Source organism: Ipomoea nil, unplaced genomic scaffold (genome assembly GCF_001879475.1).
Source record: "Ipomoea nil cultivar Tokyo-kokei standard unplaced genomic scaffold, Asagao_1.1 scaffold2826, whole genome shotgun sequence".
Lineage (NCBI taxonomy): Eukaryota > Viridiplantae > Streptophyta > Magnoliopsida > Solanales > Convolvulaceae > Ipomoea > Ipomoea nil.
Window position 1 is genome coordinate 1,753,157 of NW_017619254.1, and position 22,411 is coordinate 1,775,567.

The window sequence follows — 22,411 nt, forward strand, 5'->3', positions numbered from 1 at the left end:
TGAACTGACCACCAATTTAGAATTGTAACCGTCTAATCGGGATGTCATCACACTACATGGTAGTTGGCAAAGATTTACATAATTTAGGGTGTGTTTGGTTCATGAGTTTTCATTCACACTAAGAATGAGAAATTGAGAATCAACAAAAAAAAAAAAACACAAACAAAAAATAATAAAATATAAAACAACTTTACATGATTCTCATGGAAAGAACATAGGCATGAAGTGTATGTCAAGGTAGACTAGATTTTATTTAGTTTTATCATATATACTAGCATTTTGTACGCGCGATGCACGAAAATTCATGCCCATTAATAAATATAAATAATTAAAAATTAAAAATTATAATTTGAATTATATATACACAAATAATATATGTATTTTGTACACACACATATATAATTTATCATTCATAGAAATTTAATTAAAATATAATTAAGCATTAAATTAATATATATAATGATTTTAATAAAATGATAATTAAAAATAGGAAAAAGATATGATAGATATAGGTGTATGGTAATAATGATGTTTTATCAATGTTAGAATTAAAAACTAACAGTGTTATAACGGTGTAAGGGTAGTTTTGTCTAATAACATTGAAATGTACAACATTTAAATTAAATGTACACATTTATTTGCATACAAAAAGAGAGACATAAATCAAGGATATAACCTTAATTGAGGCTTATTATATATATATATATATATATATATATATATATATATATATATATATATATTGCTATCTCATTTTTCTAAATTGTGGGGTAATTTGATGTACAGATATATAGATTTTTTAAAATGGGTCCCACTTCTATATCATCAATTTTAAAATTTCTTTACTATTTATTTTACACCCCTGCAAATCTCTATCATTTTTAAAAACGGGTCACACTTTCATATTATATTATAACTATAATAATAAAATAATATGAAAAGAAATAATAAAAATAGAAAAGAAATCAAAAGCTATGCAGTGGCGGTCCTTTTCAGCAGTTTTGTAAGATTTTTCTCATTTACAAATTCTCTCTCCTATTGCTAATTTAGTCACTCTCTCTCCATTGTGAATACACATAAGCATAAAACAAATAAAAAATAATTTTCTCTCTCTTACCATATCACATTGCCAATGTGAGATTTGCAGGGATGTGTTCTGCCTTAATAAGCCACGGTACGGTCCAACATTAGTAGGCCACTTGGAGGATGGTGGTTGGAATTATAGGCAAAGGCTCTCAGCATCCATAATAGTGGTTTTTTTTTTTTTTAGTTTTGGAGGAGTTTTTGTAAGTATGATTAGGAAAGAGAATATGAGAAGAAAAAAAATTAAAAAAAATACAAAACAAAGCTGATTTCAACCCAAAAAAAAAAAAATAAAAATCTAAACAATACTAATAACGCGCCTAGCGGGCTCATGCACTGTTGGGCACAGTTGTGACAGCCACGCGTAAGCGGCGTGGATGACACATTTCTACAGTGGGTCTCACATTTATGCAAAAAACCACCTCTTTGTAGGATGAACTTCTTCTCCTCTCTCCTCAATGTTGACCATTTTACTCTCGGAAGTGTGAAAGATCTACCGATGTAAGTTGTTGCAGTGCTACAAGCACTTCAATTGGCTTCATACGTGGAACATTCATTATTTAAATAAACAAAGCCACCTAATTTTGCAAATATACAATTTCCTTGTCAGTATTGCAATTGGTCTGTGAGCCATGTTTAGTACTTTCATCTTTTTTTTTTTTTTTTCTTGTTAAATATTAATAATTAGATAGTTTTTATTAAAAGAAAATAATTGTTTTAGTTGATGTGAAAGTGAGACCATTTTTGAAAGAGGAGATAAATAATTGTATGGTTGAAGAGTGAATATTGAATAATTATAAATTTACTAATATAACTTGGAGGGTGTGATTGAGTGGAATGAATTCATCCATTCTTAATTAAAGGTAAAAAATTTGATCCTTTAACTTTAAAAATTAAGCAGTCTTAAATCTTTAGACTAGTTATCCTACTCAAAAGAAAAGGAAATAGGTTTCACTTTTGAATTCTTGAAGAACAATTACCTCTTTTACAGTAATTCCAAACAGAAGATGTCGCCAGCTATAGTTTCTTGTAACATTAAAAAATAGAATTTTATAATTATTTATCAATAATTGGTTCTGTTGTTTGGATAAGACATTTCTTAATCCGTGGCGCCACCTGACCAACCACGATAAAATATGCGTCATACGTGTGATTGAAAAGTGTAATTTTCGTAGTTCTCATTTTTACCCCTACCATTTTCGTATACTCTTATAGGACATTTTCTTTTAACAATAGTACAAATTTTGCTTAATATAAAATTAAATTATTGAAAAATAAAGGATTTTTTTTTTTTTTTTTTTTTTTTGTGAAGAGGAAAACATAATCATTATTATTTAGTGATACTAGATAAATCTCGCCTTATAATTCTATCAGATAAAAAATCATAAAGAATCTAAAAAATTAATAAATTTCATTAGAATCAAATCAAACTTGAAATGTTGTGATTACTAAATCAACAATCGGATCAATTTAGCTAGAGTTTCTCCTAATTAATTGAAAATTTTCACATTGAACTTTTGCATTAGGTGGGTGCACTCTGTGCAAGAGGTACTATGAACTTTCTTTTAAATTATTATTCCGAAAAAAGCGGTTTTTTTTTATATATATAAATAAATTACTCAAATTGTAAATTTAAATTTTAATTGATTAAATCTGTAATTCATTGGTTAGGACATGGTTAAATTTAGGATTAGAAGGGAATAACTTGAATATTTTGATTTGACTATTACCTAATTAAAATTAAATGATTGAATTTTTAATTTATTAATAGTCAAATCAAATTTTTTTAAAAAAAAATAAAAGAATTTGGTTCTATTTGGATCTACCCCTAACGAAACTCAAGTTGTAAAGGAATCAAACAATTTGTTAAAAATATATCCATTTAATAGCAAACAAATATGAACTTGAGCAAATTTAATATTTAGTTCTTGACTATTATGGTATTGACATATTTTGTTATATATATATATATATATATATATATATATATATATATATATATATATATATAAATTTTGGCGCATTGCATCCTTAATTTTCATTTATTTGTATAAAGTGAAATTTATCTTGTGCACATATTCAAATAATAACTGTGACTGAGTTTTTCTCATAACTCAAACAATAAAAATAAAAAAGTAGAAAGAGGAATTTGTAAAGGCTGATAAATGAAGTTATACATATCATTTGACGGGAATTTGTAAAGGATTGATGTGTATCAAGCACACAAAAAAAAGGCATTTCACCTTGAATAGTTGGCAAATGTCACGTTAAGTGTTAACCCCCAAACACCTACACTATGTATTATTTATTGACGATTCTCCCCTCTTTTTGGGGAGATGATTTTCAATCCGGATATTATATATGCTTTTGCTCCACTCCAATGCATCAATCTCTCTTTCTCCTCCTTTATCTCCTTGCATTGGAGATGCCCTAAGAGCATCCACAATTGTGAATTTTAGCATAGTTTTTTTTTTTTTTTTTTTTCTTTTTTTTTTTTTTTAGGGGAAAAAAAAGACACTTGAATGTGGGTTTTTGGAATGGATGATAGGGTTTTTATCTTTTTTTTTTTCTCATGCAAATACAATATTTTTGTAAGCCCCATTTAATATTAACTAATGCCATTATATATATATATATATAGTTATGATATATGAGTTAGTTTCAAGTGGCCAATACGGATCGGAGAATAATGAGGATGATTGGGAGTACATCATTTATATAGAACTTCAGCTCACTAATATACAAATATAATAGATTTATTCGATATAGTGTTACTTAGTATGATAATCGACACAATAAAAATATTACAAGTTTAGTGCGAATAAGTGAAGCAACACTAAATTAAACTCGTACAACTTATACTCACGTTGAGCAATATCTAGCAATACATGTAACTTTGAACCCCTGTGCACCAAAATAATGTATAGAATTATAGATAGAAGCCCTTGGCCATTTTCTTATTTGTGTAACTTGATCAATTACCTTTAAGTGATAATCTCAAGGAGTCAATCCAAAACTCAATATATTGTATTAAAAGTATTTATTGATTAATTGTGATCATAATTTTATTTAAATAATTTTTTTTAAACACCCACTACACTACATGCCGTGCATTTAAGGTCATCAGGAATACTATTGCTATATATATATATATATATATATATCAATAAATATACTAACTGCAACAATTAATTAATTAATTATATCCCAAAACAACCAAAAACTAATTAATAACTCTCTAAACAAAAATAAAACACTACCTAATCTCACTAGAACTCTCTTACCTAAAATTCTGGTGATAACACTTTTGCTAATTTGGCAAAGGCTTGAAGTTAGTGGGTGTACTTTCTCAATTACACTTTTGCAGCTCATGACTTAGCTTGTATGGAATATGAATATTTACCAGACAAACATCACGGTATGATCGATAGTTTGGTGGTTATGCCTTGTATGGAAGACATTTTTATTACTTATTGATAAAGAAGGTTGGTTATTTGATTGTTTGTTGAGAATAATTAATATTCTCTTTTATGATTCATAATTTAGAAGATATATTATTTTCAGACAATTGGATTAGATTTTAATATATGATGTTTTTAAGAAATTAAAGTTTATGTAAAGTGTGAAAAATCAACAATCTTTCAAATAGTAGACTAGAATATACTGTCACTGTTCCTGTGACCCCGTCCCCGCCTGGGAATAGAAAATTTTCTTCATCCTTGCTGGTAATTAATTTTCAAGGAATAATATTAGTATAATACAAATTTTAGTTCAATCATGTGACTACTCATTTGGAATGGTAATAGAGGTATCATTACATTATATATGGTAGTTGGCTATAATACAATTATTTATTTTTTGTGGAGAATGACGTGTTACTATGGTTTTTCACAACGACACAGGCGTGGAGAGGCACGAGATCTAATAAAGTCATTTGTGCCACAATCTGATCTCCCATGGGTGATGATTGGTGATTTTAATGATCTGTTGTACCAGTACGAGAAAAGAGGCGGAAACCATACCCAAATAGCTTGCTCAGGGGCTTTGGTGATACTATTGCACAGTGTGGCTTATCTCAACTACCTATGGAGGGATACCAATTTACATGGGAGAAAGGGAAGGGTACTGTTGACTGGATTGAAGAGAGATTGGACAAGGTGTTAGCCACGGCAGAGTGGTGTGGAATTGTACCTCAAAGACGAGTAGTCAATCTCTTGAGAAGAAAGTCTGACCATTCGGCCATTTTCTTGAGTGTCCACGATCCTGGAGGAGGGGGGGGGGAATGACGAGGAGAAGGTTCCGGTTTAAGATGTCCTGGCTACATGATAAGGGGTGTAGGGAGGTGGTGGAGGAGGCATGGGGGGAATGGAGGGGTGGAAGGGTGCAGGATTGCATAGAGCACTGTGAGCGACAGCTGTCGTGTTGGGGAGGTGAAAGGCACCATAATTATGGTGAGCAGATCCTGCATCTTCGGAAAGAACAGCTACGCCTAAGGGGACGGATGGATCCATCGTCTCTTGCTGAATACCAACGCCTTGAAGGAATCCTGACCCGTATTGAGAACCAGGAGGATGCCTACTGGAGGCAGAGAGCCAAGCAACACTGGCTGAAAGAAGCAGATGCAAACACAAGATTCTATCACAGGTATGCCTCTAACCGAAAGAAAAAGAATACTTTGTCTAGAATTCAAAATGATAATGGGGATTGGGTGGAAGGAAATGCCATGCATGCAGTTGTGATAGATTATTTTAATAAAATCTTTACTTCGGATAATCCTGCTGATGGGAGGGAGTTTTTTGCAAATATTACTGAGAGAGTCACACCGGCTCAGAATGAGGGTTTACTCCGGCCTTTTGAGAAGGAAGAGGTTAAAACTGCTTTATTCGCTATGTTTCCTGATAAGGCACCTGGCCCGGATAGAATGAATCCGGGTTTCTATCAACATTTCTGGGATATTGTAGGGAGGGACGTGTCGGATTTTATTTTGAAATGTTTGAATACACGATCTTTCCCCACTAAGTTGAATGAAACTAATGTGATCCTAATCCCCAAGAAGAATACACCAGAACGAATGACGGATCTCAGGCCAATAGCCTTGAGTAATGTGGTATATAGAGTGATGACCAAGATGATTACAAATGGAATGAAGTCATTAATGGGTAATATTGTATCTGACTCTCAGAGTGCGTTTATACCTGATAGACTCATCACGGATAATATTCTAATAGCTGCAGAGGTGGGGCATTTCTTAAATCGTAAGCAGTGTGGGGCGATGGGTTGGGGAGCTCTAAAGTTGGATATGGTAAAGGCATATGACAGGATGGAATGACCTTTTGTAAAAGGAATGCTTTTGGCTCTTGGTTTTGATGTGAGATGGGTAGATCTTATAATGCTTTGTGTGACTACAGTATCTTATACTTTTCTTGTTAATGGATCTGAAAGTCAATCTGTAGTACCTACTCGCGGATTACGTCAGGGGGATCCACTATCCCCGTACATGTTTATTATTGGTGCTGAAGGTCTCTCTTTATTATTACATTTGATTCATGGCTGCAGGGTTGCCAGAGGCCCCTCCCCCCGCCCACATCTCTCATTTGTTCTTTGTAGATGACAGTTTGTTATTTTTCAGGGCTAATGTGCAGGAGGCCAATGAGATTAAGGTTTGTCTGGCAAGGTATGAGGCGTTATCTGGGCAAGTGGTTAATTACCATAAATCAAGCATCTGCTTTAGTAAGAATACTGCTGACAATGATAGGGGGCAGGTGGCGCAGACTTTGGGAGTTATTCAAGCTCCAAATTTTGGGAAGTATTTGGGTCTTCCCTCCTTTGTTGGAAGAAATAAAAAAAGCAACTTTTGTTTATATTGATGATAAGATTAAGCAAAGGATTGGGTCATGGAGTAAGAAGCTTTTGTCACAGGCAGGAAAGGAAATTCTCTTGAAAAGTGTGGCTCAGGCTATGCCTACCTTCTCAATGGGGGTTTTCTTGTTACCCATATCTGTCTGCACGGCTATCGAGCGAATGATGAACCGGTATTGGTGGGGTACAGGCAGAGATAAGGGAATCCACTGGAAAGCATGGGATAAGCTCTGTATCCCTTAAAAGTATGGAGGATTGGGGTTCAAAGATTTGAGAGCTTTTAATTTAGCAATGTTGGAAAGCAAGCATGGCGCTTCCTTACCAACACTGACTCTTTGGTTGCTCGTGTATATAAAGCCCGATATTATCCGAATAGTGATTTTACGGAGGCATCTTTGGGAGGGAACCCAAGTTATTGTTGGCGGAGTGTTATGGCAGCCAAACAGCTAGTATGTAATGGAGTCAGGCGACGCATTGGGTCTGGAACTTCTACACTCATATGGGAGCATCCATGGCTTCAGGATGATACTGACCCAATGATCCATACTGAGATGCCTCCACAGTTGGTTGGGGCTAGAGTGGTGGGTTTAATTGATCAGGAAACAGGCCAGTGGGACCAGCAGATTCTAGCGGACATTTTCGAACCAGTTGATGTGCCTAGAATTTTGAAAATACCGATCTCACCAGATTATGAAGATACATGGTATTGGCATGGAGATCCAAATGGGAATTATTCAGTGAAGGATGGATACAAATTAATAGTGGGAAATTATGATACCCTGGCTAATGAGAGTTATGATAAATAGCTAAAACTATGGGGTCTGAAAATTTCACCCAAATGGAAAATATTTTTATGGAGAGCTTTGAATGGTATCCTCCCTACAATGGATAATCTACTTTTAAAGAGAGTTGATGTTGAGCCGGTGTGCAATATGTGTGGGGTGGATCATGAAAATATAATGCATTCATTGGTATCATGTGACTATGCAAAGGCCATATGGGCACGATCTAACCTCCCAATCCCTAATATTATAACGGATATTTTTCATGAATGGTTTAGTGCATTAATAAATGTTCTAGACTCTGATGAGATCATGTTTGCAGCGGCCATCCTTTACCACCTATAAAGAGCACGAAACGGAGCAGTTTGGGATGTTTGCCTCCAAAGACCCACGAGAGTCCTTGCTACCGCAATGTTCACCATGAATGCATGGACCGGGGTTCACTCGCCATCCGCACTGCCACCTTCGGCCGAACAACAACCGCCTCCCGCCGAGGGCCCACCCATGCCACAGCAGCCGGTCTTGCCACTGCACGACTCACTCCCTATTGCCGGAGCGTCACAGAACACCCACCAGTCGCAACCGATCCAATGCTATATCGACGCTGGGTACAAACATCGAACAAGCGCTGCAGCAGCAGGTGCAATCCTCTTCACGGCGACTGGCGGCTATCTTGCGGCATTTTGTGCACCACTCACAGCATGATTTCCCCCCTGATGGCCGAAGCAATGACATGCAAAGAGGTGCTTGCATGGCTTCGAGATCGTGGCGAACAACGAGTACGTATATTTACAGACTGTCATGCACTACAACGACAATTAACTTCATCCATGCATATACCACGGTCATACGTAGGATACGTTTTACAGGCCTGTAAGGCCTACTTATCGTCTTTTGACATTGCTCATGTTAGTTTCGTACCTAGATCGCAGAATTTTTTAGCACATAGTTTAGCTTCTACTGCTTTTGATTTTACTACAATTATGTATTGGGACGTTGTCCCCCCGGATTCTATTTCTGCATATCTATAAAATAACCATTATGGTTGCCTTAAAAAAAAATATTAACATGTTAACCTCATAACTAATTTGGGCGCCCACTTTATATAGATTAGTGGACGGTGCATGTCATCTATAACACAATGCACACCGTTGTGCACCGCATCCTAGGTTGACTTTTTTCGTGTATCATGTCCTGGGCCGTTGGATGATGCAATATCAAAAGTGTGTACAGGTCCTCAGGTTCACACAATGACGTACGTTCTTACCTGAATTTTATATTTTAGGGATATAATCGACATCCCAATGAAAGATCTTCAATATCTAAATAAAGTATTATAAAATCATATCTATGGGTGTTTGATCGATGAGAATAATAGGGAAGATGTGCAAAAACTAGATACAAATCTATGAGATTTATAGCTTCGACGATTGGCAAACCTTTCTTTTTATCTTAATATGATTTTTCTTTTGTTTAAATTTGAAGATCTTTCATTAGGATAACAATTTTATCCCTAAAAAATAAAATTCGGCAACATTTCGTTGTTAATTTGGCCAAAAGGACCCAAATTGAAAAATATAACAAAGTTAGGCACCAAAATTTAAAAAATTTTAAAGTGTGCACCAAAAGTGATAAGATCTCAAAAGTTGTGGGACCAAAAGTAAAATTAATTCTATTTAGAACTAAGTTCAAATGTGAACCTCTATTAACACGTGAACATGTGTACCATTGTACGCGCGCGCGCGCACACACACACACTATGAGGTGTAGTGGGAAGAGATATCCCGTCCTCGTCCTCATCCCTATCCAGGTGGGAAATGGATACAACTCCCCGTCCTCGTTTCCTGAATTTTGGTCCTCCCACCCGTCCCTATGAAAACGAGGATCAAAGCGAAATTGTTGTCTTTAATCTTGGAGCATCATATGATATTTCTAAAAGATCTTGAGAATCAGAATAAAACTTAGATTAGGACAAGGAGACCCGCCAGTCCTTTCATGGAGATCTTTTGATAAGGCATGAAGATATATGTTGGTGCATGTTTACTGATGCGTCTAGTTTTAGTATATTTATTAATATAATAAATTCTTGATCAATTTTGTAAATATATATTTAATATGTGAGTAATTTAAATATTAAATTTAAATTATTGTCTTCTTTATGAGAGGATAACCACATGGAGTGGTTTTATATCACCATTAGTGCCTATATTTTAGAGCTTGTAGCTTGTATTAGTCGTTGTATAAGTTCAAGAAAATTCTGAGATATTTTCTTGACTTTTTCTCCCTTTATTAAATTATCTCATTGCAACCCAAATCATTTGTTAACTTATGGCATCTCATAAATTTTATTTTACATAGTGAAAAAAAAAAAAAAAAAAAAAAAACTTATATGAACATACCGACTATAACAATTTTCTACTCGAAATATAATTTTCCTTAACATAAATCATAACTCCAACATAATCAATAGACATACTGAGTACAACAATTAATCCATTATATCCTGAAACAACCTAACAACTACTAATAAGTAATAACTCTCTAAACAAAAGTACAACACTACCTAATCTCACTATAGTGATAACACTTTTGCTAATTTAGCCAAGGCTTGAAGTTAGTGGGTGTACTTTCTGAATTGCACTTTTGCAGCTCAGATCATGACTTGTATGGAAGATGAATATTTACCAGACAACCATCACACTACGACCAACAGTTTGGTGGGTATGCCAAATTTTCTGAATGACATGTTATATCATAGGATCTCTCTCTATATTGCCTAGGGTACCCATTGTCCTTCCCAAGTAAAATGTTTCTATCTGCATGAATTCCAAAAATGTGAAGAAATCATTTTAACAGGCCAAAAAAGGGTTTCTGGTCATATGTCAAATGTCAATATGTCACGTGAAAATATAAAGTCTACAAATCTCTAAAGATCCAATACACGCCTCCACTTGCTTTAAGACTAGTTTAATGGCTTTGGCAAAAAAAAGGAATTAAAGTGTGAAAAGCATAGTTATTTTATCATTTTAAGTGGGATACATGTAATGAGATAATCTCATCATGCAAGTTGACACAAGGGTTAAAAAAGATGATTATTACCACGTTGGTCAGGCTATTGACTCGTAAAGAGAGCAGCTTATTAATTTTTTTGATTTGAACTTTATCACAAAAAGTTTACTCAATGCATATTATTACTATCGAGTGGTGGTTGTAGGTTTTCTTCATCACCATAAAAACAAATTAAAGATGATGATGATTATTACAACATATATTGGTACATGTTTATGTAACCCATAATAAAATTTTACCAAATCAAATTTACTTGAAAGAAAGATGTTACTAAATGAAATAATAATTTTGACTATGGGCAACAGTTTATCAAAATATACAAGAGTTATGCAATCACTCAAGATGCAACTATTTGGTGTATTAAAACTCGTGCCTAGTAACATAAGAGTATCTCCAATAGAATTTTTTTGGATGATTTTTGAGAAGTTTTTGAGACTTGCTTGGAGTCATACGTAGAAGTGAGAGAGAGAGAGAGAGAAAGTTAAGAAGTTTTTGAGACTTGCTTGGAGTCATACGTAGAAGTGAGAGAGAGAGAAAGTTAAGTTATTGCAGGAGGGATAGGTTTCTGTCTCCTAATGTTGACCCCACCAAATAATTAAAAAGAAAAAAAATGAGCCAGCATGCCCAATGGGCGCATTGTGGTGGTCACCAACCGGCGACCACCCTCATTTATTATTTTTTTTCCCTCACTCATCTTTCTTATTCTTTCCGACTTGACTCTTAAAACTTGTGCGAAAATAAACTATTGAAGATGCTCTAAGAGCTTGTAATAATTGATAAGTAAGCCGCTAATATAACTACCTTTCCCAAAAAGTCAGTGTCTAGCATGTGGTACTATATGTAAAAGGTTGCAAATGTTGAAAATCTTGAAATGTATGGATTAAAACCAAACAAAATTTGCCAAGGAATGAGTTCCAAGTTGTTTAATCATAGAACACCTTTGTCCATTAGGTACTCATACAACACCATTCATTTCTCCAACCTCACTGTGAAATTAGCAAGCTGGTGTTCAGAAAAGATAACAGCCAGCCTTGCACTGAACTATTACATTAAAATTCTAATCAAGCAGCACCAGTGCATCTCTGTAAGACTATACACCTAATTTGAAGCCGGGACGATAACATTGGCAGTTTCCAAGAATGCAACTTGATTCTTAGCCAAAACACAAAATAACTACCTGCAAGAAAAGTGGAGGAGAAATGGATGAATGCTTTGGGTTAATGAAATGGGAGATGGGGGAGAATATATGTTTGAAAGAAAGACGCCAAACTTTTATACTTTTAGTCATTTAGTTCTTAGGCAGGTAAAAGGTGTACACGATGCAATCATAACAATGTGGATATATGTTTTTTCTTTACTCGTTGCTTTTTCTTTCTGCTCTTTTTCCCCAACAATGTGGGTTATATGCTCAACACGCCCCTCACGTGTGCGGTGGGTTCCAAGCAACACGTAGACCGTAGTCGTCGCTTATCGGGTGACGTAGAGATTCGAATCCATGACCTTTGGTCTGGCTCTAATAACAAATTAAAGCATGTGCTTCATCTCAACTAAAAGTCTAAGCTGATAGTTGGATTGTACATTAATGGTTATATGCTCAACAAGAGGTAGCATGGGTTTGTCCTACCAAGCAATAAAAGAGAATCAAAGCATACCAATAAGGTTCTAGGAGGAAGATTCAGGAGTGGCTTCCTGTCTCCGCCTTTCAGGAGCAGGAGCAGGACCATCTCTTCTTCTCACATATGCTTTACTCTTGCTTTTTGGGCGGTTAGCCTGCTTGGGTTGGTATGTAGGGTACTGGCAAGGAATTATCTCTCCATTGATGTACTTATCCCCTGAAACAAAACACGACAAAAATCATTGATCAAGCATAGAATATTCTTGAATCTTGAATACCAACCAGAGTGGATATCAAATGTTTTTTACGAACCTCCATAATCCTTGTTCTTGACATCTATATAAGAATCAGGCAAGACCCACAAAACTCCAGGTAATCCTACACAAAGTAAGCAAAGAAAAGGAATAGATATGAAAATCCAGGAAATGGGTACATGAATATCAAACTTTAAAAGCTTAAGAAATAGAAATAAACAACAGAACTTCCACTTACCCTTAAACTTCTCAGATGTTTCTTCAGATACAGTGCATTGGAATCCCGTGTAAGTGGTTGTACTAAAAGCATACATGTTCTTCTTTGCTTCTTCCATACTGAAACACAAAATTCTACTCAAATTGGAGAAATATGATCTGATAAAAACCCAATTTTAGTAATATACACATTTGCTAAACTAGAGTCACCACCCACCCACCAACAGCATTGCAAACCTCACTAGCCCAACTCCATGATAGACCATAATCTTTTCCACCTTGAAGAACCATCCACTCCATTGATTTTAATTAATAAACTTAAAAGTTTCTATCTTTTTTTTACCCAGGGGAATGCGAGAAGTTGCAGTGTTTATTACAGCATAAACCTTGTCCTTATTCTTCTTGTGAGTAGAAATGAAAACCATTAATACTCAAAAATAGTTAATTAGCAACAAGCTACCTCCATTGACAATTTGTTATAAATAACTTTCTGATTTGATTATTTATTAGCTGCACACTATTTGGACCAAAAATCTGCATAAAGACATCATATTTTACAAGAATGCTAAACCTTCAAGCATCATCAAATTCTCCCTAGATAGAAACAACCATCACACTAACACACCAATATCTCAACTTCCACTCTAATGCTTAAAGGCCAATTCAGTTTTAAAAAAAGTAGACCCAACAAGATATAATACTGCAAAAATATGAAGAATGAAGAGAAATAAAAATTGACCTGCCAAGAACAGTGGCAAGGGTATCTAGATAAGTGTCAATCATTTGCTCTCTAGTAGGGGCGGGGTCTTTGGGGAACTCCATGACAATAAGCCAGTGGTTGTAGTCGCAGCCAGGAAGCATAATAGTCTCTCTTTCTTCATTACCACCTCTCCTAGCTGAGTCAATGGCTCTCAGCGGAGGAAGTCTTGATGGGGTTTGGAGAGTGAGGGCGCAGGGGATGAGAGACGGGAGAGTAGAGGGAAGAGGGCACGAGAGGGGAAGAAAATTTGGGGTTTTAGGAGGGTTCTGGGAGTGAGATATCCGGGGGTTTAGGGTTTTGAAGAGTGGAGAGACATTGAGAGCTGCCATTTCTTCTCTGGTAGAGGAGAAGAGAGATGGGGGGAATTGATAAGGTGCAAGTCACCAAATTACAATGCGATTTCAGTATTCCCATTTTTTTTTTTCCAGAGATATTTTCTTATTCATCGTAACAAGAAAAGCCCAAAGGTTGTTCCCATTCCTCTCAGCGGGCTGGGCCGAGCCGACTCTCCCCAAATACGCAAATTATGCAGTGGACTCGTGTCCACAATGCATTGTGGACACGAGTCCAAAACAGCGTCGTTTTCAAGGAAAACACGTCATTTCAGTTGAAAAAGAAAATTTTGTCTCGACGTTAACGCCGTTAACGACGTTATTCGTTTATGAAATTATGAATGTACAGTTATGAAATTATGAATGTAAGTTATAAAATTATGAACACAGAGCTATGACATTATGAACTTACAATTATGAACATAGAGCTTTAAAATTGTAAACATTGAGCTTTGAAAATTATGATTTTACAGTTATTGAATTATAAATGTACAATTACGGAATTATGAATGTACACTTATGCAATTATGAATGTAGAGTTATGCAATTATGAATGTACAATTATTAAATTATGAACACAGAGCTCTAAACATTATGAACTTACAATATGAACATATAGTGATAAAATTATGAACGTAGAGCTTCGAAAATTATGAAGTTACAGTTATTGAATTATGAATGTACAGTTACAGAATTATGAATGTACAGTTATGCAATTATGAACATAGAGCTCTGACATTATAAACTTACAATTATGAACATATACTCCTATAATAAAGCGGTCTGAATTTTTATTTTTATTTAAAAAAAAAAAAAAAAAAAAAAGAGATAACATGCTGGACACGGGTCCATAGCATAACGATTGCCCCAAATACCAAAATCATCATATCATATATCAAAGTCCAACTAGACGAGCCTTGAAAAGGCTTGATTCAAGCCCGAGCTCGTGTGCGCGGGCACAACATGGCCACTGTCATTTTCCAACACGCCACTGTAAGCGAAACTACACCTCCTTGGTTCGGCCTTGTGGCCGAAACCAGTAGGTAGTTTTGTGACTGTTGGGTGTTCAATTCTACTGTTACAGAATTAATTTTTTGAGTTAATTCTAATTTTTAATTTTTGAATTGAAACCCAGGTTTAAGGCTGCTGTTATAGGAAGGTGGAGGGGTGCCCTTAAGTGCCTGATAAAAGCTATTTAAATCCTCCACCCCTATATAAGGAGGAGTTGGGCAGTAGAGTTTTTACACACAGAAGAAATTGAACACGAAAGTTCATCTTTTTAGTCTCAAAACCTCTCTGCTTCTACTCTTTCTTTGCATACTGTGTTCATAGCTTTGTCTTGCTCGCCGGATTCCTTGTTTGAGTGCTCAAACTTTGAATCATTAGCAAGTTTTATCCTGGGAAGCCTAGACCACAACGCCCCTAGCATCTTTGGGAGGTGGCAAATAAGGTTTTAAGGAAAGAGTGATCGCTTGACTCTTGCAAAAAAACCAACACCAAACACGAGCCAAAATTCTCCATCTTTTCTTTCCTTGTTTTTCCAGAAAATAATAATCTTATTTATTATTATTATTTGTTTTTTCTACCAACGGTTCCAACACATAATTTATATCAGAGTCTATAATGAAGTGGTGGACCTTAGTCTACGACATAATTTGTGTCTCAGACACATTATATTTTTTATTTTTTTATTTTGAACAAATTAGAATAAAAGATGATCACAATAAAGTATTTGTTTGACATGACACGTTATAAATAACTATAATTATTCAAATAAGATAGATATTCATAGTTAAGTGGATCAGTTGCATGTCCAAATACACAATTCTTTATAAATAATAATCAGTGTGTGTTCATATGATACTTCGGACTTTCACTAGAGAGTTCAAAAATGATTAACCTAATTTATTGCTATCGATCATACGATTTCATCTCATTTAATTAGCATCCACTTAGGCATGATATTTGTACCACATAATTGACCTAATCGTTTGTAATTATATTATATCACTGCTAACTAACGACCACTCTAACGCACGTAGTGAACGTGTGAAACTCATGCACCAGTTAAACATATAAATTGATAAGACATATTATCTTTCCCCCCTATTTTGTCTAATAAAAGATATCCAATTTAGCATAAAACTCATTTCATTTCTCTCATCTCTTATGGTTAGTATCAGATGCTAGGTGTGTTTTCTCCCCCTCTATCTTTTTCAGGGTTATAGAGTTATCAAAGTCCAAATAATGTGAAATGGGAAGAAAGGACGGATATGGGCCAAATTGAATTTCATGTCAATACGTACTCTTTGCAAAATAATAATAATAATAATAATAATAATAATAATAATAATAATAGAATTATACTAAATTCACAACTAATAGTTCAACAGTTCAAGAGTCGCATCGAAAATCTTGATCGTCCATAGTAGGACGAGAGCTCGATTTCTATTGGAGACACGGGTGTCACTATTTTTTGAGCATTTGTCGTTAAATTCCAACCCGCTTATCGGGCGCCCCTTCACCCCCAAAGGGGTCAAAGTACTTATAAATTACAAGCATGCTGACATCAGATGTAATATTAATTTAATATATTGATGGTAAAAATAATTAAATTTAAATATTTATAAAGTAATATATGAGTAGGAATATAAATATAATGATGTGACAATAATTATGTTAGTATCACGTAACCTAAGTTAACAGTAATATTAACACCGTTAACTATTGTACTTAATTAATTGCACAAAATAAAGGTATAAGGACTAAATTGAACAAAATAATATAGTACATGGACCTCGTAGGCAGGTGTATTATCAACAAATTTTGACTTATTTGACCACTATTAGTTGTTTGACTTGTTAAACAGCCAACATAAGTGTTTGATTAATTAGTTTTTTTTGTAACAACTTATTGTTCCAAAACACTAAAATTCAAAAAGTCACTCAAAGTAGCTTTTTCGGTCAGGTGTTTGAGAAAGTCATTTTGCATGTAATTAGCTATCAGCTAATGGTTAATTTATCAAACATCTTTCTACAATTAGCTAATGCTATCAACTAGTCAACACTGTTGTTCCCAAACTTTACCCGTGTAATTAACTGAACTGCCCATGAGGATTCAACTAGTCAACAGTATCTCAATCAGCTAATAACTATTTACCAAACACCTCTTAGACTGATAAATGTAGTGTAAACAAAAAAAAAAAAAATGTACAAGTTGTCCATAGAGGCGCAGTGATGGAAGTGATTGGTAGTTGGTGCATGCGTGACGGCGACGGAGCTCAGAGACTGAGATGAGTTACTTCTCGGGAACTCGTGTCGGTGTTCTCAACTCAGCTTATTACGGTGGATGGTCTGCCACCATATTTTTTTATTATTACATTATTATTCATATTTACCAAATACTAATACTATTGTCTTTAATTGGAAGCATAGATTTTCTCAGATCAATTCTTGAGCTTGTCTTTGACTTTGGTTGGATCAGACCTTTCAACCATATAAAATCTTTTCTTTCGCTTAATCCAGGAGATTAATGTGAGTTAAAGATAAAGTAATACACATGGCCACATGAATGCTAACTAACTTTACTAATTATCATCACATATTAATTTTAGAAATTTGACGAAACAAAGTGTATATATAATTGGAAGTAGAAACAATATAAGGCAATTAAATTGAATTGGTAATGACGCTTCAATTCGATCTCTTGTTGAACGAAATGCTTAGGGCAAAGGGGACAGACATGGCTCGTGAGTGGCTATACAAAGTAAAACCGTCTACGAGGAGGCAAATGGAAATGAACCTTTTAAACCCTACTTTGATTCATAAAGAACCAGCCACCCAATAGCATGGCCTCTGTCCTTGCTCCATTACCTATTCAGGACCACCTTTATTTTAACTCCCATCTTTTTCTTCACTTTTCTAATTTCAACTACACTACTACATAATTAATATTTTGACTAATTAATACATTCTTAATCAAGTCAAATTCATCACTCATCATAATTTCTTTTGGTTCGATTTACCTTTTTCATAGGATTTGCTGCGTTTGTCGCAGATTGTTACATAGAAGTAGGGTTTACCAGTACATATTTTTAGTAATAACTGCGGGTTTTTCTGATCACTCTAAAAAATGCTGTGAACATTAATAACTTTAGGTTTAGAGAACAACAAAGTCTTGAAATTTAAGAAGATTTTAGATGTGATCTAATAAAGCTATAAAAGTACGTGAATGGAAGCCCAAGCAGGAACTAGGTTCTACACTTCTACATACATACCTGCCCGGTCATTTACAGAACTTTTCACATGTGATCTATCAAGAATACCACTGCTCATCAGCAAAGAATAACTTGAGATGGAGCTCAAGCAATGAATCTTCCCACACTCGCTCAACTCTACAAATAAAATCTCCCTCATCATCTTTTCCAGAGAACTAACAGTGCTCATGCATTATCCTAACATAATGTGGTGGTCTTCAAGAAAGGCTCATCAATGGCGGCCTCCATATTTTACTTGGGTTTCGGTTCTCTTGCTTTTCATCATCCCTTTTGCTGTCATCTCATCAGGCCCGGCCTCTTCCTTTTCGCTGTTTTCCGGCTACCGCACGTGGAGAACTGCCGGGATTCTGAATCCTACTTCCCTCACCAATGCCGCATTGAATGCTAAGCAGGTGGACGATGAACGTTTCAATATAGTAAAAGAAATAATACCTCAGCCTGCAACTCCCTCTAACCGCAGCTCTTCAGTGCATCAAAATGGCTCCTTCAATCACCAGAATCTGCTTCAACCTTCTCCTGCAGTAAGCCCATCCACCTTTTCATTTGCTTGTCTATTTTCTTAGAGAAACTCACAATCACTACCAAGAGAGTCACTACCAGTAGCATGCACAGGATAATTCTCGTTTTGTCCTAGCCGACAAAGGACAAAAGCTAATAGGTTATTTCTTTATTAGAAATCAAACTTATAACTTTGTGGTTACTAAGTCTAACATGTCATCTTGGTTGGAGTTGGTCAATTCTTTATCTTTATAGAAACCGCAATCATTATAATCACTATCATGCCCCTGTTACTCTCTAGCCGGCAAAGGATCACAAGTAGATAAATCAGTCTAGATGTTACCTATAATTAACAGATTCAAACTAAGAAAGCCAATAGACTACTTCACTTGGTAACCTTATCATTATAAATCAACAACCTGATCAACTTGGTTGGGATTGCCTGAACTTTTTGGGGGCTTTCTTCAGGATAGAAATAATGGTTTTTTTTTCTTGTTGATTTGTGAAACAATAGGAAGGCGACGAAGAAGGAAAGAATGGGAAGGAGGAGTTGGAGGGGAAAGGAGGGTATGACAGAAACAGTACAAGTGAAGTAGCAGTTAGGAGGTATAGCAAGAGAGAAAGAATGGAAGCCGTTTTGGCTAAAGCAAGGTCTGCCATTAAAGAAGCTGCTAGAAATGGCAGTATGATATCTACCCACCATGACCCTGATTATGTTCCCCAAGGCCCCATGTATCACAATGCCAACGCCTTCCACAGGTAAAATACCAAACTGAAACATATATTTCGTCTCAACTAAAAGTTTAAACTGACAATTATTGTTTAACAGGAGCTACTTGGAGATGGAAAAGGTGTTCAAGATATATGTATACTCAGAAGGGGAGCCTCCAATCTTTCACAATGGACCGTGCAGGAGCATATACTCTACAGAAGGCAGGTTCATTCACCAAATGGAAAAGGGAAACTTGTTCAGAACTAAAGATCCGGACGAGGCGTCGGTGTATTTCCTGCCGTTCAGTGTGGTGGTAATGGTTCGGTATCTGCACGTCCCCGGCGCCCATAACATGCACCCCATCGGCCGCACCATCGCCGACTATATTGACGTCATTTCTTCCACACATCCCTTCTGGAATCGAAGCCTTGGCCTCGATCACTTCATGCTCTCTTGCCATGACTGGGTAGTCTACATTTTTATCACTTTCAGTCGCTCGAGTTTTACAATCTAGTTGCAATATATGAACAATCTCAATCTAGTTCGAACTTTTCAACTATGAACAACCAGATTGGTTTAACTAGTTGCAATATTGTTTGTTTGCAGGGGCCGTATTCAACAACGTACGTTCCGAATCTGTTCAACAACTCCATCAGAGTATTATGCAATGCCAATACCTCCGAGGGCTTCAATCCCCGGAAAGACGTCTCGTTACCGGAAATCAACCTCAAGACGGGCGAGATCGTCGGCCTCCTCGGCGGGCCCTCCCCCTCCAGGCGCTCCATCCTGGCCTTCTTCGCCGGAGGTCTACACGGCGACATTAGGCAGCTTCTCCTAGACCGGTGGAAAGGCAAAGACGAAGACATCCTAGTGTACGACGAGCTCCCCGGCGGCGGCCCTTCCTACGAGTCGATGCTGAAAAACAGCCGGTTCTGTTTATGTCCGAGCGGGTACGAGGTGGCCAGCCCGAGAATCGTGGAGGCGATCTACGCGGAATGCGTTCCGGTGTTGATATCGGACGGGTACGTGCCTCCTTTCAGCGATGTTCTGAACTGGAAAGCGTTCTCGGTGGTGGTGGAGGTTAAAGATATTGAGAACTTGAAGACGATTCTGATGGGGATTTCTCAGAGACAGTATCTGAGGATGCACAGGCGAGTTAAGCAGGTGCAGAGGCACTTCGTGATCAACGGACCTCCCAAGAGATTTGATCTGTTTCACATGATTGTTCACTCGATCTGGCTCAGGAGATTGAATGTTCGAGTTCACGATAGATGAAATTTTGATTATTTCAATTCTCCCTGTTTCCTAGTTTCTTTGCCTAAATTTTCATTTCTTCAAAAATAAATTGGAGAATTTCTAGGGTAAATGAAAATGCAATGTTTGTTCAAACTTTTCAACACCGATGCAATCATAGATTAAACTTCCACACTGCTACAACTGTATCATAAGAAAATCAAAAATTGCAATGAAATATCATATAAAGAAGAATCAGAAATGATTTGGAGCTAGTTGAACCTTCAGATATGAGAATCATCATCAGGTCCCGAAGGCGAAGCTGCTGAAGCTCCCAATAGCAAAGAGCAAAGAGAGAGAGAGAGAGAGAGAGAGAGAGAGAGAGAGAGAGAGAATTTTGGAACAGAACGAAAAAGTTGCTACACTTTGATAGATTCTTCTATCATTTCCTGCGGCGGAGAGGGAGGCGGCGAGGGAGCAGCGAGCGAAGGAGGTTGCATATCATATTCAGATTGAAAACTAATCCCATCATTATTCATACAGGGATGATTAATCAGTGTTTTCGTTGTCCACATTTCTGCATCTCCTTCTTCATCCGCCGCTTCCATCTCGCCACTCTCCTCCCTCCGCCACCAATCCGGCTTTGCTATGAGCTCCAACAGCTTCACCCTCGTTAACAATCAAAGTCCTTCGACACCCTAATTTTATACACAGAGTTTTAGGGTTTGCTATAAAACGAGGTCGTTTATACTGTTTAATACAGCATAAGCAAATGGAGTTAATACCCAAAATCGTCCTCGACTATAGTGGTTTTTCTCAATTTCGTTCTAAACGACTTTGGTGACCTAATATCGTCCCAGACTTTTGTGTTTCGCTCAATTTAGTCCTCCATTTGTTATTCCGTCAAATTGGTGTTAAATTAAGGGACAATTCAGTAATGTCAATATTGATGTATCTTTACTTTCAACTTGTGAAGTGCGAAATTTCTCTTTCTTGTACGAATTACACCCAGAATTACTCCCGGACTTGCAAATCAAATTTTATATTCGCAATTTTAGGAGTAATTCGTAAAAAAAAAAAAGGATTTCGCAATTCACATGTCTATGAGTAAAGAGATGCCAATATTAAAATTACTGAATTGTCTATTTATTTAACACCAAATGGACAGAATAACAAATGAGGGACTAAATTGAGCAAAAATACAAAAATCTGGGACTAAATTGAGCAAAATACAAAAGTCTGGGACGATATTAGGTCACCAAAGTCGTTTAGGACGAAATTGAAAAAAACTACTATAGTCGAGGACGATTTTGGGTATTAACTCTAAGCAAATGCAGCCTTAGTAGTGATGAACTGATGATTACTTTTTTTTTTTGCCAAAATAACCTGAATAAATTAAATTCCTATATAATAGCCCACTAATAGTACATAAGAGATAAATTTGTATTCTTTTTTTTTTTTTTTCTAGTGATGAGAAAAATTCGCAATCATTATTCTTAAGTATGTACTAGAAAATTATGTCTTTTTTTTGAGTGATGAAAAAATCATGGTATGCAAGTTAATAATCTGACCAACTTAATTAGAAATGCTACTAATATCATAGTATCATACTCCTAATTGAAATTTTGATGACCAAAATTTAATTCAACACAAATTATTAATATTTTTACCCCGTGATTACTATTTAATAATGAACCTATATACTAAAATGAGATGGAAAAT

The 22,411-nt window shown here is 35.9% G+C and overlaps 2 protein-coding genes and 1 long non-coding RNA gene across 3 annotated transcripts; 1 reads left to right on the forward strand and 2 right to left on the reverse strand.

Moving 5' to 3' along the window:
- Positions 1-1,044: 1,044 nt before the first annotated feature.
- Positions 1,045-20,117, reverse strand: LOC109159257. The gene is made up of 3 exons (XR_002050532.1): positions 20,038-20,117; positions 16,660-16,664; positions 1,045-1,057 (listed from the first exon to the last, which is right to left on the reverse strand). It is a non-coding gene; the product is annotated as an uncharacterized LOC109159257 (long non-coding RNA).
- On the reverse strand, positions 11,674-14,069 carry LOC109159256 (DAG protein, chloroplastic-like). Its single transcript, XM_019307350.1, has 5 exons — positions 13,618-14,069; positions 12,901-12,998; positions 12,721-12,786; positions 12,446-12,625; positions 11,674-11,970 (listed from the first exon to the last, which is right to left on the reverse strand). Exons 1-4 carry the CDS (start codon positions 13,965-13,967, stop codon positions 12,456-12,458), a joined length of 684 nt encoding a protein of 227 aa, XP_019162895.1. The 5' UTR covers positions 13,968-14,069; the 3' UTR covers positions 11,674-11,970; positions 12,446-12,455.
- On the forward strand, positions 18,346-21,096 carry LOC109159255 (probable glycosyltransferase At5g03795). The gene is made up of 4 exons (XM_019307349.1): positions 18,346-18,767; positions 19,259-19,503; positions 19,574-19,922; positions 20,063-21,096. Exons 1-4 carry the CDS (start codon positions 18,414-18,416, stop codon positions 20,729-20,731), a joined length of 1,617 nt encoding a protein of 538 aa, XP_019162894.1. The 5' UTR covers positions 18,346-18,413; the 3' UTR covers positions 20,732-21,096.
- Positions 21,097-22,411: the final 1,315 nt, after the last annotated feature.